The 17,069-nt window shown below is 44.7% G+C and overlaps 1 protein-coding gene across 3 annotated transcripts in view; it reads left to right on the top strand.

The window, feature by feature from the left end:
- The window catches only part of DNAH1 (dynein axonemal heavy chain 1), a 57,834-nt gene that overhangs the window by 11,946 nt on the left and 28,819 nt on the right, over positions 1–17,069 (top strand). For 2 of the 3 annotated variants that reach the window (XM_085516553.1, XM_085516554.1), the window contains exons 14-36: positions 722–947; positions 1,358–1,477; positions 2,055–2,137; positions 2,481–2,622; positions 2,864–3,019; positions 3,921–4,119; positions 4,879–5,132; positions 6,000–6,212; positions 7,144–7,308; positions 7,951–8,072; positions 8,599–8,704; positions 10,079–10,258; positions 10,784–10,924; positions 11,317–11,480; positions 11,807–11,920; positions 12,514–12,702; positions 13,515–13,620; positions 14,570–14,683; positions 14,988–15,137; positions 15,451–15,537; positions 15,643–15,829; positions 15,948–16,039; positions 16,534–16,688. In XM_085516553.1, coding sequence (XP_085372679.1) covers positions 722–947; positions 1,358–1,477; positions 2,055–2,137; positions 2,481–2,622; positions 2,864–3,019; positions 3,921–4,119; positions 4,879–5,132; positions 6,000–6,212; positions 7,144–7,308; positions 7,951–8,072; positions 8,599–8,704; positions 10,079–10,258; positions 10,784–10,924; positions 11,317–11,480; positions 11,807–11,920; positions 12,514–12,702; positions 13,515–13,620; positions 14,570–14,683; positions 14,988–15,137; positions 15,451–15,537; positions 15,643–15,829; positions 15,948–16,039; positions 16,534–16,688 — 3,465 coding nt within the window. Of the gene's footprint in view, positions 1–721; positions 948–1,357; positions 1,478–2,054; positions 2,138–2,480; positions 2,623–2,863; positions 3,020–3,920; positions 4,120–4,878; positions 5,133–5,999; positions 6,213–7,143; positions 7,309–7,950; positions 8,073–8,598; positions 8,705–10,078; positions 10,259–10,783; positions 10,925–11,316; positions 11,481–11,806; positions 11,921–12,513; positions 12,703–13,514; positions 13,621–14,569; positions 14,684–14,987; positions 15,138–15,450; positions 15,538–15,642; positions 15,830–15,947; positions 16,040–16,533; positions 16,689–17,069 lie in introns of those variants that run through there. The other variant, XM_085516555.1, reaches the window with a different exon arrangement.

Below are 17,069 nucleotides of genomic sequence, written 5' to 3' on the forward strand. Positions count from 1 at the left end.
TCTTCTGTTTCAGCCTCATTGTTTTCACTGCCAAAGCTCCTCTTTACACCTATGCTGTCCTTTACTTACTTTAATGGTCTTTTTTTGTCACTTTTTTTCTCCAGTCAGTACAAACAGTGGGTCTGAAGTCCTATTTTCTTTTGTTATTCCAAATTTGGTAATTGACAAACCCTTTGTCACAAGTTCCTGTGTCTTCTCAGAACACATTATTTTCTAATCTTGCCCCATTTATACCTGTACTTTAATTCTGGCTCTGCTTCTCCTCTTGCCTTAACACCTCCCCCACTATTCTTCCACTCCTTTTCCCGCAGGTAAATTAGTTTTTTTGCTCCTATTCCTCTCTTGATGCACCTTTTGTCCTTTGAAACGCATTGTAGGTTTGTGTCTGTCCTGTCTCTTCGTCCCCTGTAAGGTTCCTCAGCTACACACCAATTCAGTGTGTTCTCATACTTTGCTGTGATACAAATACACTCCTCACTCCCTACGTAGATGCATCTTCTGTTGTAAGGCCTGGAGGGCTTTGGTAGCCCCTCAGTCTGTGGCTATAGAAGCTGTATACATCCAAATAGGAGCTGTTCTAATAGCTGTGAACAGACACATTATTGACTTCATGTCTTTATTGTTTGGGTGGATATGTCTGGACATCTTTTTGAATAGCAGGGATATTCAGATAAGCTTAAGGTTTATGTGATATCTTTTCTGCTGCTGCTTTTACTTGCAGAGACTACCAAGAGCAATGTCCATCTGCCCTGGAGGTAACAGATATAGTGAACAATTACTTGTCTGAAAAGGAGGACCTGGACAACTCTCTACCTATATCTGTCATCATTGGTCCCTTCACTGTCAGAGTAGGAGTTGTTAAGCAGAACTTGATCAAAAAGTATGAAACACTCGCAACTTCCATGTTGGATTTACTGGCTGAAAACCTCCATTCAAAGGTGGAGAGTGTAAGTCACCTGCTTGAATGCATTGGCTGCCAGTGTCTTGTGTTGTCCCTCTGCTTTTGAAGTTGTTGTGCTTGTGAGATGGCCAAAAGGCAGCAACTGAGCCCATATTAATGAGAGCATTTGAGAGATTACATTGGAATTATTTGTTATAAGAAATAAATCAGGACTCAACCAAATAATTTATGTGCCTGACAGAAGTCTTTTGAGATGTAGGTCTCATACTGTCTTATAGGCGCATGTCTGTGGATTGAGAAGCTAATATAAGGCTGCAAGGTCCTTCTGATTGCTCTAAAGATAACTGCAATACAGACAGTTATGACTTCCAGTTCTCACTGAGATGAAGCTTGCTTGCCTCATGCTGAGGCTGCACACCTGTAGTGTGGTCTCTTCTCTGCTGTGTCCTCCTGCAGATCTGTGGTGTGTACGATGCTGTCAGCTTGAGGATACATGAAAAGCCAAATAATATTGAGGAGCTGACTGAGCTGCGGGAGTGGATGAAGGGCGTCCCTGATCAGCTGGCTGTGCAGGAGGTAGGATGAGCTCTTCCTATGGGGACACTAAGGGCAGTGGGGAGAAAACTTGTTTGTGCAGTGTTTGGTGTCTCAGAAGCAGAAATCCACTTTTTTTGCTTATGTATGTCTATGTATTCAAGACTATATGATTCTTAGCTGTCAGTTTTGCATTTTTAGATATATATAACACTAAAAACACTGAAAATTAATGCTGTTTTCAAGGAAGAATTTCTGCTACCAAGTATTTCTTATTAGGACATCTTAGTGCTGAGATACCTCAAAGCAATTTGCTGTGTAGGTCTCCTCCCACTTGTGCATGATAAACAAATGCATCAGGCTGTAAGCTGACTTGTCCATGCCAAAGGAATAACCTGGAGGATAACTCAAAGCCTTCCATCTCTGTCCAGTATGTTTCATTCATGAAGAACAGAGAGGGATATGGTGGGGCAACAGAGAAGCAGCCTTATATCACATTAAGCTTGTGTGATTAAGGCCCTACAAAGGCACATCATGAAAATGAGGTGTGCAACAGAGAGTTGGGATTAGTGCTTTCTTAAAGGTGTCTTTTTTGGTTTCTTTCTCTTACCGTGTGCAGGACCTGATTAGTGAAGTCATGGAAGATTATAAAGTCCTGGAGGAATTCCTTTACAATCTCACCGACGGAGATTTCAATGACAAGTAAGCACAAATTGCTCTCAGTGCTTCAGGGTCTGTGTGTCTGTCAAAAGCTCCAGCAGAACTTTTAAGAACCACTCAGCTCTATGAGCCCTGAATTCTTGACATGGAGCTTATGAAGGAGTACGGATTCATGCCTTCAAGCCTGGGCCAAGGCAAACTGGTAGCTATTAACCTGTTTAAACATATTAAAGCTCTTCTGTCTTGAGTTTTTTTGGAGACCTTTTGCACTGTGTAGGAAAAAACTTAACAACAACAATTCACTTTCTCGTTCTGTTCCATTCAGCATTTCAAACACATGCTCAAAAAGATTTTCTCTTTCTCTCATGGCATCATTTGAGTGCAGGTGGACTGCAAGTTACTGGCCCCTGAAAATAGCTATGCAGACTGAGGCCATTCAGCTCCAGCACATGAAGGATGAAAAAAAATTCCGTGAAATCCAAGTAACAGATCACGGTGTATTTGAAGAGAAACTGGAGGACATGCAGGTATTAAGCTCCCAGCAACTCCTTATGTACTCAGTTCCCTACAAAGTGTCTTCCATGATGTGCTGCCATCAAGGGGGAAATAACAGAAGGCAGGGAGCTCACCTTGCTTGGAAGAACCTGAAACAATAGTAGAGTTTTAGCAGAACCTTATCTTTGAATGTAACAAGCACACCAGGAAGCTGAGATGTCCAGAAGCAGTATTAAGGTTCTCTGCCTCTCATGCCTTCCTTTTCTCTTCCAGCTGACTGTTGGTGAGTTTTCTGTCCAGGTGGATGTCAAACAAGCTCATACTTTTGCAAACGAAGCGAGGCTGGTTGAGAAGCAGCTGAAGGAGCTTCAGAGTTTGGCAGTTATGTACAACAACAGGGAAAAGATCTTTGGGATGCCCATTACTAATGTAAGTATTATTTCCCATACCTACAGAGCCCTAACCTTTGTTGGGCCTTCTGGGTGGTAGGTAGAGCAAGTATTAAGTCACAGTTCCTCCAGGAGAAATCTTTTGTGCTCTTTTGGGTTTTTTGATGCTGACTAGAGACGCTCCTTAGCCCCATAGAGAATCATGGCCACTCTATCACTCTGTGCTGAAGAAGAACTGGTCCCAGATGAATGCTCACGAACCTGATCTTGCCCATTTTATGAGAGGTATTGGGTGTATGTGCTCAGACTTAAGTGATGTTGATGAGTCAGAGAGGTAGGTCTTGATGCAGCAGATAATGTGCATTGATTTCTGTAAGGCAGCTAGTGCAGTTGTGTAGATGTAAATGATAGTGGTGTGCAGTGATAGCAGGGCTCAGATGGTGACTTGTTCTCCTAAGGCAACAGTTTATATAGTTCCAAACACTCATTTTTGCCTGTGGCTGTTCAGCTGTCAATGCGTCACTGTCACCCACATCCAGCCCAGTCTGGCTGCAGAGCACAAGTGAAGTTTACACGATCCCTTCCTACTACTCAGTCTGTGATTATTTCACTGCAAGGACCCAAATTCCAATACGTTCAGTACAAAGTGCTCTGTGTGCTTCTTCTGTGTGCTGCCCATCAAAGCCTCTTCATTCACAACAGGGCATTTGTAAGGCAAGTGAAGGGAGTGCTTTCTATGCCAGACACATGCTGCAGCCTGACCATGTAGTGCCCAGCTTTGCCAGTTGCTCTTTGTTGGAATCCATGTTTTGGTCCCATGAGAAGACAGTCTGATGCATCCTCTTGAAAGTAGTAGTTTTCTCATTGCTTGCTTGAGGTTTAAAACAGAATTGTGCCCTCTTTGGCCTTTTGACACACTTGCTTTTTCTTTCTTTCCAAAGTACAAGAAGCTCACCAGGATGGTGAAGGACTTCCAGCCCTATTGTGATCTCTGGACTACAGTGTCAGACTGGCTGAACTGGTGTAATAGCTGGATGGACGGTCCTCTCACTGAAATTGAAGCTGAGCAGCTAGAGAAGAATGTCAACGAGTCCTTTAAGACAATGCAGAAGTGTGTGAGGCAGTTCAAAAACTCACCAGGTAGTTACATGGTCTGAGGACAGTTTTGCTGCTTGAGGTGCTAGTTTGGCACAGAAACAACCAACCTCCAAGTTACTTCTGTACCTAATTTGAGCCCATCCAGCCCATGTAATTCATGTGCAAATCTTTTTATCATGACCCCTCATGAAAGTGGAACTGAGTCTTCAGTCACAGCTTAACTTCCCATTCCCTGATGCTGTGAGATCCATTGGTCATCCTTCAGAGCTAATTGTAAGAATCTCTGACCAGATGGCTTAGATTGAAACATATTATGCAGTGGGAAATTTTTTTGATTCATCCTCTTTAACTTGAACTCTCCCTTAAACAATGCCATGAATCAGCCCCAATGGAGGAGGTGACGAGTGGATGAGTGAGTAACTATGAATCATTATGGTAAACAGAAATACTAAGAATACCTGCTCATATTCATGGCAATATTCCCTTCCACCTGGTACAGTGTATGCTTTGGCCTTGAGTCTCCTTGCCTTTGTGTACCACTAGTGGGGATTGTGGGGTGCTCACATCCTTTCTGTGACTTACCTTGCAGCACTGCCATGGGAGCAGGCTTGTATCCTTGCTTAGCAGCAGCATAGAGAGAATCTTCAAGCCCACATCTTCCATTGCTTTCTCTCCTGCTGCTTTTCCCCATACCCTCTGTCTACAAGCTCATCAGGCTTTAGGTAACTTCTCATAGGAAATTGAAGCAACTTCCTCCTATGCTGTTATTGCTGATGGTTTTTCTGTTTCTCTTCCTGAAAGCATGCCAGGGTGTGGCAACGGAGTTCCGAGACAAGATTGAAGAGTTCAAACTATACGTTCCCTTAATCCAAGGGCTGAACAATCCTGGTATGGGCAGTCGGCACTGGAAGATGCTGTCAGAAGAGATTAACATGGATATCGAGCCGGATCCTGATCTGACACTTCGTCGCTGTTTGGATATGGAGCTGCAGGACCATATTGAGACTATTACCAAAATAGCTGAGATAGCTGGCAAGGAATACGCTATCGAGAGTGTGAGGAGAGAGGGATTTGTGTCTGGTTGTTTTTAGGGAGGTTTCTATTGGGCTTCTGTTGAGCAGCCATTCGTTGCCTTGGGCAGCATTTGTGTCCTTCCAGAGCATTATGCACATTCTGCAGCACATCTCAGAAGCCCTTAGAAGTGGGAGCTATGACCACTTGGTTGAATTAATGCACTAGAAGTTATTTTGCCTTGCAAGGAACCTACAGTTTGAATATAACAGCACTGCCTGATGGTTAAGTTGATGCACTGGTTGGTTCCCTCACCTCAGTGTGAGATTGGTAACAGTTCAGGTTGAAATAATTTGATTGACAGTGTTCTCCCTGTCAAAAATCATGTCAGTAAGATTAGCTGTGACTAAAGATGGAGGTGGCAAATGCTTTTAGGTGGTGAATGTGTGCAAGGAGGACTTGCTGGCTCTGGAAATGTATAGTCCAGGTAGTCTTTTAGATCATCAATTCTGATGTGATCTGAGGTGGTCTTAATTGAAAATCGTTACTATATGGCAGCTTTTGTTTCCTGAAGTCTCAGGTGAGTTGCCAATGGATACAGTTATCCCTTCCACAAAGCCATCGTAACCATTATCATTAATAGAAACTCTGCTGGCATCTTCTGTGCATCCAAGTGGTGTCGATGGTGCACTGTGGATTCTGAAGCTGCCTTTTCCCCTCCAGGTGTCCTTTTAGGACAGCATCAAGGTGTTGAGTCCATGGGCGAATAGATGCATTAAATACACAGCTGCAGTTTTCAGTGGAATCCAAGGGCAAAAAAATCCTCTAACATACATTAAGAGATGTGGGAGGTGCAATAACCAATACATAGGTTGTGTCTGAGGATTAAATTGCTTGTTTCTCTGTTCCAGGCACTCGACAAGATGGAGAGTGAATGGAGCTCTGTTTCATTTGCTGTATCACCTTATAAAGACACGGGTACCTTTATTCTGAAAGACACTGATGAAGCTTCTCAGCTCCTAGATGATCATATTGTCATGACTCAGAGCATGTCCTTCTCGCCATTCAAGAAACACTTTGAGGAAAGAATGAACACATGGGAAAATAAGCTGAAGATGACTCAGGTACTGGTTTCTTAGCTACGTACATCTGAAGGCCAGCGTCTAGCTTGTGCTGTCATGCCTTAAGGTGGACACTGTGGGTGGGTACACAGCTATCAAGAAGATAATATCTTAAGAGGAAGAAGTCTGGTTCAATCTCTCTGACTCTAATAGAGGATAAACTCAGTGCCTTATTCTGCAAACAGAAGGGATGAGATTTCAGCCCTTTTGCTACCTTTGACAACACTTTTTGGTGGCAGCTCTAATAATGTTATGCGAATTGGACCTTACAGCTTCTTTACAGGCCCTGTGCTAATTGTGTTAAACTAAAGCCTGAGTACTGGACTCTACCAGCAGAATTGCTTTGAGTTGGAGGGGGAAAATTTCTGCACAACTACCTTGCTGGACAACTCTGATTTACAGCAGCATTGCTACCGGTTATATTCATAATTACTTGTTTGTTGGTGCTTACCATAAGGGTGTGCTTGGGCCACAGTCTGCTGGAGAGCTGATCTTGTCTCATAAGGGTACAGAAATGTTACTGGCTGCCCTAAGGCAGAAGGTGATATGGGGAAATGCAGTTATTTACTGTGTGACATTTTGTTCTCACCCTGCCTTTCCTACTTCTTTAGATTTCATTCATTCCTGCCTGTAAAGGCCCATGAACTTTCTCCTGGGAAGTAGCTTATCAGGGTTAGCTGTTGGGTATGGATGGGGTATGGCAAACACAGCTGTCTGCAGTATAAGGAAACCTCACTTCTTGCTGGGTCAAGTGACTGCATGCATGCAGGGAATGGCAGAAGACAGCATCCTGTAACCAAGGCTGGTTTCCTCTGGCAGGCAGGCAGTCAAACACACTGCTTTGTGGGGTTGGGCAGTTACGTGTTTTGTATCCCAGTTTTGGTTGTTTTAGTCAAACAGGTTCATGGAAGGGGTGTCCTGTCCTTCCCACTAGGATGTCCTTGATGAATGGTTGAACTGCCAGTGCTCTTGGCTCTACCTGGAGCCCATCTTTAGTTCAGAAGACATCAAAAGGCAGCTGCCAGAGGAAAGCGAGCGCTTTGACGTGGTGGATAAGGACTGGAGGATCGTTATGAAGAAGGCTAATGAAAATCCTGAGGTGAGTGCCTTGATAAAAGCACGGTTATCCCTAATTCCTTGGAGCTGTATCACAAGTCACTGCTTTTACAATGGTCAGTGCTGTATAAACAGTAAGACCTTGCCCTGATCAGTGTGCTGAGTTTCTTCTCTTGGACTGTGACCTTTCCTTCTGCAGTCTAAGTCCACAGAGCCATTCTCCATATCTTCCATCAGCCTGTTGTCTCTCACTGAGTCTTCCCTAGCACACAGTCTGTACCTTCAGTGACACTTATAACCAGATTAACCTCTAACCATGAGGATTCTTCTTCAGGGCTGAATCTGTAAGACTGTTCAGGGTTATTGCTTGGCTCTTGCCTGGTTTCTGTGTCCCAGTGCAAGTGCTCTGCACTCCTCTATTTTCCACTTCCCAAGACTCCATCACCACTTGTCTTCCTTATTACAAACATTAGCATTTAGAGGAATCTGGACATGTATTTGTCATATTCATAAGTGCTATTTCCCCTCCTTGCCCACAAAGCTCACACCTCTCCAGATCCTCATGAAAGCTCTCCTGTGAATGAATCATTTTGATCCTATCCACTGGGCAGCTCAATTATCTCCAGTGCTTTATGCCCACATGCTCAGAATACTGATGTTTCCCATGTCCCTGCTCTGCCTATAGGTGATGTCTTTGTGTCCTGATCCTGCACTGTTAGAAAGCCTGAAAAAATGTAACAAGTTACTGGAGCTTGTGCAGAAAGGGCTGAGTGAATACCTGGAGACCAAGAGAGGTGCTTTTCCCAGGTAACCTCAGACATCAGTAGGCTGGATCACACTTCTTGGTTCAGAACATAGGAAAGGAGTGGTTTGCTCCAGTTAACTGTGCCAAGAAAGAGCACAGCTGAGAAATATAAGCTTATGATGTTGTCATAGGAGTGTAAACATCAAGGAATGCTGCGCCTTTCAATGCTGCCATCTGATGGGGAGAATACAGGCAGGCACAGAAGCTGGAATTTAAGGGCAGTCTGGTAGTATAGCATGTATCTGTGCCTTTCAGTTGTGATTTGTCTGCTAAGGATGATGTGAAGCAAAATAACCTCCACCCAATTGTGCCTTATTCCCAAAGGAATGCTACTATTTGAAAGCTGCTTTTTGTGGGTGTAGTTGACAAATAAGTAGATAAGTAGAGAGAGAGAGGTAGATGGCTTAGGCCACGGCTGATAGTTCTACACAAATACAAAGAAGGGGCTTGTTCCTCATCTTGCCGGGATTCCATCCACAATGCTGTGTTCAAGAGAATCTCCTCTCAGAGCTCAACCTTTGTTTTCAGGTTCTACTTCCTTTCGGATGATGAGCTGTTGGAAATACTATCCCAGACAAAAGATCCCACTGCTGTCCAGCCTCACCTTCGGAAATGCTTTGAGAACATTGCACGGGTAAGGCAGAGCAAGCACTTAAAGGCTTAGCCCACCTCTAGGGAGCTGATGTCATGGGGTGTTGTGAGATCTGGGGGAGTTCTCATATTGTGCTGTATGGAAATGTATCTCCTGTAAACCTATAACTGTAGGCACTGCAAGATGCAGACTTTGCCACCATGAGAAATCATTGAGTTGGTTCTTTCAGGCAGCTTCTTTCTTCTGTGTGGGATAAAAGGCTTGAGTCAGTTTTGCCCTGTTCTGAACAGCACTAAGAAAAGAGTTGGGGTAGATAAGACTCTCAGTCTGCAGAGCATAAGGACACATCTCCAACATGCTCCATGGGAGCAGAACAGTTCTCCACAGTTAACTGGCTGCCCTGGATTTGGGATTCAAGCCATCTCAGTTTAGACGTCTCAGAGCCAGACATGTGCCTTTGAACTGGACACACGTGATTACCTTTTAGACAACAGGGTTCTGCAAAAGGAAGGTTTTTAGTTGGTCAACTAAGGAGGAGCAGACAGGAGATATCCTGGGAATACCTGTCTGTCTCACCGTGGAAGTTAGGAGAAATAGAATCACAAAATGATTTGGGTTTGGATTTGTGTTGGATCTTTGCTCCCACAGACAGCAACATCTTTCATTAGATCATCTTGTCCAGTGGCCTAATTGCTAAAGAGCTCAGACGTAGCTCTTGACTCACAGACACCTGGTGAGGGTGGAATGCCCCATTTGTGGATAGCCTCAGGAAGGAGTAAACAAGCCTAAACTGAGCTGAGTTTCTGCTTTCATCCTGACTTAGGAGCTGGGTGGGGTTAACCCTGCTATTTTCCTCTTTATTATTCCTGATTGACTTCAGACTGCAGGGCTAGACACAGTTCACACCACTGCAATGCTCAGACACGGGAACCAATCTTCTAGTCATTAGCTTGGGAAGATAGAAAGGAAATTGAACTAGAAGCCCGATGCAAAGCCATTGGAATAAATAAGGGGACTGTCAGTGATTTGCCGGGGCAGCAGAGAAGCTGTTAAAATTTTACTTTTAAAACCAGGCACTCTGACCTCAAGGAAAAATGACCTGAATCTACAGAATTGAACAAGAATTGAGGGTTTGAATTCCAGACAGGCACCGATAAATGTTCATCCCACCAACAATTTGATTTGCTGCTCTCAAACAAAACCCGTGATGTGAATCTCTTATTTTAGGATGATCCTCCTCCGTTTTTTGAGGAGGTTTGTCTTGCACATCTGTGATACACTTTGTTATCAGCCAAGTTGGGCACCAGATTTATTGTGAGCATTCTGTGCTATGTCCTGGCTGTCATTCAGTGGCAGCAAGGCAGGGATAGAAAATAAACTTGTCATTCACATCTCCTGTTGTGCTTCCTTCATTAGCTACAATTCCAGGAGGATCTGCAGATCACACACATGTATTCTTCTGAAGGAGAAGAGGTGGAGCTGTCTGCTGCCATTTATCCCACTGAAAATGTGGAGGAGTGGCTGCTGGAGGTTGAGAAATCCATGAAGGCCAGTGTAAGGGACAACATAGAAAGATCGGTTGGTGTTTACCCGGAGGTGAGAGTTCTATCACAGACTTGCTGTTCTCTGGTGACTTGGTCCTAGACTTGCCATAGACATCACTGGTTATGAGGCTAATGAACCTGTGATACTCTACTAGTTGTATAATGCAACCTGCAGAAGGCACTGTTCAGCACAACAGTGAGGATGAGTTCATGGTCCAGAGAATGCAAACTCTATGCTGATTTGACAGCAACGGAATACTTCCCCATATCATAGAACAGTCCTCTGAACCCATTGCTATTCCTCTCTCCAGGCAGCTCCTTCTGTATAAGGATGCTCTCTTAGAAGGTCTTCACCAGCACTTGTGTTTCATGTACTGTGCTGGAGGCCAGTAAAGGCAACGGTCAGTGATCACAGGGAATGTCTCAGTTCTGGTTGCTGTATAAAAGCTATGCTGGTAGAAAATAAAAAATAAATAAGGAAAGCTTCTTAAATAACAACTCGGTTCTTATTTCCTACTGTGAGATGCATCATTAACAAGTCAGTCATTCTTACTGATGGTTTTCTCTTGCTGTTAAGACACCTCGTACTACGTGGGTCTTGCAATGGCCTGGCCAGGTGACCATCGTTGGCTGTCAGATTTTCTGGACAAAGGAGGTGTCTGAAGCTCTGGAATCAGGAGAATTGTCCAGCAGGCTTTTCCCACAGCTGAGTGCTCAGGTAGGAAAGTGAATATAAAGGTAGGATCTTGATCAACAAGTTCAGTTCTGACATCAGATATGTAGCTTATAAATACAGTCAGGACAATCTGCTGGAGCAGAAACGTTGCTGTACCATCAGAATTTCCAAGGATTGTGCTTTTATCTCTCAGCCTGAACCACCACGTGTATGTAACCTGAAATCAGCTCCCAAAACCTGCTTGGCTCTGTGTGTGTCACTACAGGGTGTTGTTTGGAAATGCAGACCTGAGTACTGGAATTCAAACAAATAAGTAACAGTTTGCCATCATTATAATCATTAGGATGTTTGTCATCATAAGTCTCTAACCTGAGGACTGATAATATTGCTGTAGGGAAGCAAAGGGGCAGTGCTGATCTCCTCTCCTCCCCCAGCTGGCTGATTTGGTTGCTGTGGTCCGGGGCCAACTGTCTAAGATGCAGCGAGCAGTGATGTCAGCTCTCATTGTGATCGAGGTTCACGCCAAAGATGTTGCAGCAAAGCTGATCGAGGAGAATGTGGCAAGTGTGAATGATTTTGAGTGGATCTCCCAGCTCAGGTAGGGAGCTCAGCTGTTGGACCTCACCTGGCCTCCCTGGCCAGTCTTTATTCTCTTCCCCTATCAGCTGTGTCTGTGACAAACAAGTGTTTGCACAATCTGTGAGCTGTATCTGTGAGGCACCTCTAACTTCCCTGTAAGAAGTGGGATTCAGGTCTCCTACAGATGCCATTTCTAAGACATCTGAGACAGACCTTGTACTACCTTATCTCTTCTTCTCTAAAGGCAATTCACATCTCTGAACCCACAGGCTGTAGTTCTATGAGCTGATGTATTGTCTGCCAGAGGGCTTTTATCTTTCTGGTGTCGTGTTTGCTCATCACTAGATCCTACTGGACGGAAGGGGACCTGTACATCAGAGCAGTCAATGCTGAATTTCTGTATGGCTACGAGTATCTTGGGAACACCGGCCGCCTCGTTATCACACCCCTCACTGACAGGTAAGGAAATTGGGTTTGGGGTAGTAAATGTACCTTCTTTTTTCTTCTGGAGGAACAAGCCTCATGAGAGCTGAAACCAAGAGTCTGAATGTGTCAGGCTTGATTCTTAATGTATGTAAATAGAAACCAGTTGTACAGTAATGGTCTCTGTGAGATAGAACACCCTGGCATTGGTCCCCACTGTGTTCCTAGTGATCGGTGCTCACACTGATTTGCTGACTTTCTCCTGTTTCTTAGTGCAGCGCTCTGACTCATCTGAAATGCCCTCCTGATAGCTAAGGAGCTCTTCTGCAAACTATAAAAGGGTATCTAACACTGTGGAATATGCAGCAGCAATAATAGTGCCACCCTTTTGTAACTGTCCTTTTTATGGGGAGTGAATTTATAGCCAGTGGCAGAAGGATTTATCCGTGCAGGCCCCCATGAATACTAATCAAGGCCACGTAGTAACTCCTTCAGAGTGCTGCATATCTAAGCAGCTCTGCAGGAAAATAAATGATGGATTCCTGCCTGTCTCCATCTGGAGAGCTCCTTTCTCCTTTCCCAAAGCCAGTAGTAGAAATACTTCTTATCTGCTCTCATCTTGGTTGTAGATGTTACCTGACACTTACAGGAGCTCTGCACCTGAAATTTGGAGGAGCCCCTGCGGGACCAGCAGGAACAGGCAAAACAGAAACGACAAAAGAGCTGGGGAAGGCACTAGCAGTCCAAACTGTGGTGTTCAACTGCTCTGACCAGCTTGACTTTATGGCAATGGGGAAGTTTTTCAAGGGACTAGCCAGGTACAACAGTGCGTGTCATTGTCTGAGAGTGGGTAGGGATGCTGGTCACTGGAAATAGGGGGATATTGCTTATAACAGCTTAAAAGATCCAGCAAAACCATATGAAGGAGACTGCTGTATTCCAGCATGAGTGAAGTTATAGAACTGCCAGAATATGTGGGGATAGTTGAGCCAGTTATTTAAACAAATCCTGTTCCTTTAAGGCCAAATTAAACTGCTTTGCACCAGTCCTCTGTTAGACACCTGTGCTGATGTTTCCAGCTCTGGCTTTTGTTCTAATATTATACGTGTTGGACTGAGATTCAGCCCAGGGGCAGCTTAACGTTAAGGAGAGCTTGCTGGGTGTCTCTGAAATTGAGTGTCTAAGAGAGATTGCTTTAAACCCTGAGGAAGGCTCTCAGAGAAGCTTTCCTCTTCTCTACATATCAAACAGAGCTGGTCCAATTAGTCTGTTGCACGCTGGTGAATCTGAATTAGTTACTCTAACAAAGGCTGATGTTCTTTTCTCAGATGTTTTATTTGTAAGTAATTACTTTTTAAACCACGCTTTGTGGGAAGGTTACCCACCTGTAATGCCTTCCAGCTTTATATGTGGTTTTCAAAGCTTTGGAAGATGGACTTGACCTGGCCATGTATAGTTGGAGCAATGGGCTATGGCTCATTTCATTGTACACCATGACTCTGGGCTACTGGGTCCATTTCTTGTTCCTTAGTGTGTGAGCTTATGATTTCTAGGCTTAGCTGAAGCTGCAGCAGTGCATTTACTCCTGTTTGATGTTCCTTTCTCCCCTCTTGTTTCTCTCCTTGCTCAGCTCCGGTGCGTGGGCTTGCTTTGATGAGTTCAACCGCATTGATATCGAGGTGCTGTCTGTGGTGGCCCAGCAGATCACAACCATTCAGAAAGCACAGCAGAAGAGAGTAAGTAATGAATGTAAGAACACAAAGGCAAACGACTGTCTTTGCATGCACTGCCACAAAGGCTCAGCTTCTCTGTTCAGGTGCAGCTCAGAGAGGTGTAAGTAAAACCCAGCTGTGGCTCATCACGTCAGGTTATTGTATGTTCACTGTGGGTGAGTTTTATAACCTCACCTTTGCTGCCACTCTTGCCCACACTCAGTCTCAGCCTGAGCTGCTGTGCCAGCAGGCTTCAGTGTGGGAGACGCTCTGTTAAAGATCCACTGAGATGATAGAAATTGGAAGCTGTGATACAAGGCAGCCATCTCTCTGCTGTGAGTTGCTCGGCACGTTTATCTAAATGAGTTATCCAGGCTTTAGTGGGTTCACCAAACCCAACGTGCACAGCAAAAGAATGCATGCTCGTGCACACACAGTTGCAATGTAAAATGAACTGCTGGCTTTACGTGGAGACTCAGCTGCCAGCCATCTGGCAGCCAGCTTCTGCTTTGCTCCTCTGGAGACTCACAGGGGTTAAGACCCGAATCTGTTTGACTTTGACTTGGAATGAGAAACCTGCTGTCTGTGAATTCTTCTGCACTGCTTTATCACCCTTCTGAAATGACTGAAATTACATGGATCTAAAAGGATTGGGGTTTCTTTTTGCCTTTTCCTCTCGCAAATTAATTCAGGTCCAAACTCTCCTGCAGGAAAAAAAACATTGAGGAGCAGAAGCCTGCTCAAATAGAAATGTGTTCTATCAGGGAATCTTCTCTGAGCCTGATTTCTTAAACAGAGAAAAGTGTTGCTGATAAGAGTGGATTCCTGCAGTGGGACCAGATTGCATCACTGCAGTTGTGTCCAGCTGTGCTTTATAATTTAACTACTGAAAGCCACTGTTTTCCTCGTCGAAAATCCAGCTACCTTTTTTGGACATCAGGCTTTGAGACTGATGGCAGCTTTTATTTCCTAGGTGTCTCACTTCATGTTTGAAGGAAAGGAGATCCCTCTGGTCCCATCCTGTGCAGTCTTCATCACGATGAACCCTGGATATGCAGGACGTACTGAATTGCCTGATAACCTGAAGGTAATGCAGAGAGCACAGGCAGGAAGAAGAGGTGTGATACGTGTGCTGGATGTTAACCAGACCACCAGTGAGGATTAGGAAAGAATATTTTGCAAGGTTTCTAGGATCCCTTTCAGCTCTGAATCACATCTGTAAGCAGATGCTCCTCATATTTCAGTCTGCAGACATGCTATCCCGACAGGTGTCAGGCACGCTCATGCTGTGCAGTCTGAGACAGAAACTCAGCCTTTTCAATTTGCTGGGAAAAGCAAGGAAAAAAAAACAAACGTGTTGTTTTATGTTGTGTTGGGTCTGTATATTCCAGGCTCTCTTCCGTCCCGTGGCTATGATGGTCCCGGATTACTCCATGATTGCTGAGATCTCCCTCTACTCCTTTGGGTTTAACGAAGCTAAAGTCCTTGCAAAGAAGATCACCACAACGTTCAAGCTGTTGTCAGAGCAGCTCAGCAGCCAGGTAGATGCCTTGATGGTGATGAATATGTTTCACAAATGGGAGGTTTTCTCAGTCTAGGCACCAAGTACCTCCCCTAGGAAGGAAAGCTGGAAGAGTTGGCCTTGTTTAGCTTGGAAGAAGGTGGCTCTGGGGGGTCCTCACTGTGGCTTCCCAATACCTGAGCTGGTGGGGGTCAACTCTGTCCGTGGCAGGGGGACTGGATCTATGTGATCTTCAGTGTCCTCTCCAACCTAAGCCATCCTATGATATTTATGATGATTTTCAGGTCATGCTCACGTATCCATTAACACTGTTTCCTCTGTGCCTCCTTCAGGACCACTATGACTTTGGAATGAGAGCTGTGAAGACTGTCATCTCAACAGCTGGCAACTTGAAAAAGGAAAATCCTACTATGGATGAGGTGAATATGCTTGTGCTTCACACTGTCGGAGCCTTATGGCACCTTTTCTGCAGCCACAGAGGAGAGGCAGGATCTTTGGAGTTATAAATCCTTCCATCTTTGCAGGATCTGATCTGCCTGCGGGCTATCAGGGATGCCAACATACCCAAATTTCTGCAGGATGACCTCAAGCTCTTCAGGGGTATAGTCTCTGACTTATTTCCCAAGATCAAAGAGCAGCCTGTTGATTATGGCATCCTGGAAGAAGCCATTCGCAAAACCTGCATCAACAAGAGCCTGAAGGATGTTGATGGTGAGGGGAGAGGCTCTCAATGAATATTCTCTTTGGGCCTTGTGCTTTTAGTGCAGTGCTGTGCCCTAGGAAAGGGGCAGGTGGTCCCAGACCCACTCTACTTCATCTTCCTGTACAGGTTTTGTGACTAAGTGCATCCAGCTGTATGAAACCACTGTGGTTCGTCATGGCCTCATGTTAGTGGGGCCAGCAGGCTCTGGGAAGACGAAGGTATGGTTGAAACACTACCTTGGCCTTGGAAAACTGCTGCTCATCTAGTAATGCAGAGGGTTAAACTTCACAGGAGGTTCACAGTGCTGCATTTCCAGCCTCTCTCAGTCAGAACCCAGGAGACAAAGATGTTTTCATGCTGCCTTTTAGTACTGAGTCATGCCCATGGGGAAGTACAATAGTGTGGCTTGCTCTTTGGAGTTGGGAGGCTAAGCTGGGGCTTATTGGTGCTGCTGAGATGTACTTTGAGCCTTAACATCTCTACTCAGCAGCATGTGGCACCTCAAGATGCTTTCTCAAAAGGAGATGAAAGTTCCTCCCCATGCTTCTAAAATCCTTTGTTTCTATGAATACAGCCAGGCATCTTCTTGCCATGACACTGCCTTTCCCCATGTCTCCTTTCTCACTGCCCTTTTAATGCAGTTGCTGTGAGCACCTGGCTTTGTTGTTACAGAGACGTGGCCATTTATTCTCTTGCTCTCCTACCTCTGCAGTGTTATGAAGTCCTGGCAGCTGCAATGACATCACTACAAGGTCAGCCTGCAGCCAGCGGTGGGAATTACGAGCCAGTCAGCTACTCTGTACTGAATCCCAAATCCATCACAATGGGCCAGCTTTATGGAGAGTTTAACTTATTAACGCATGAGTGGTAAAGTACAAAACCTGCTTTCCTTCCTTCCAGCTTGGATACCCTTATCTTCTGGTTTTGAGGGTCTTCTCTTCAAAGCTGAGAACTCTTTAGGATAGTGGCATAAAATCAAAAGCAATCAAGTTCTTATCCCTCACCACTGAGCTACAATAGCCAGTCCTGACGATTTAAGCTGACATCTTTTATTGTGCTCTTGGCCTGGCTGCCAACACATGCCCAGACAGTACAGCAGCTCAGCTGGCAGCATGAACTACATAACAAGGAATAATTCAATTGCTTCGGAGCAAATTCCTCTGCACTAAGATAAAGCAGCTTAAAAACTTGCTTTGCTTCTGAAGGAGAGCGATCTCCGTACTGCACACTTGGATTGTTCTATATGAA

The sequence above is a fragment of the Coturnix japonica genome, chromosome 15 (assembly GCF_054131305.1).
Source record: "Coturnix japonica strain WE chromosome 15, WE-NBRP24, whole genome shotgun sequence".
Lineage (NCBI taxonomy): Eukaryota > Metazoa > Chordata > Aves > Galliformes > Phasianidae > Coturnix > Coturnix japonica.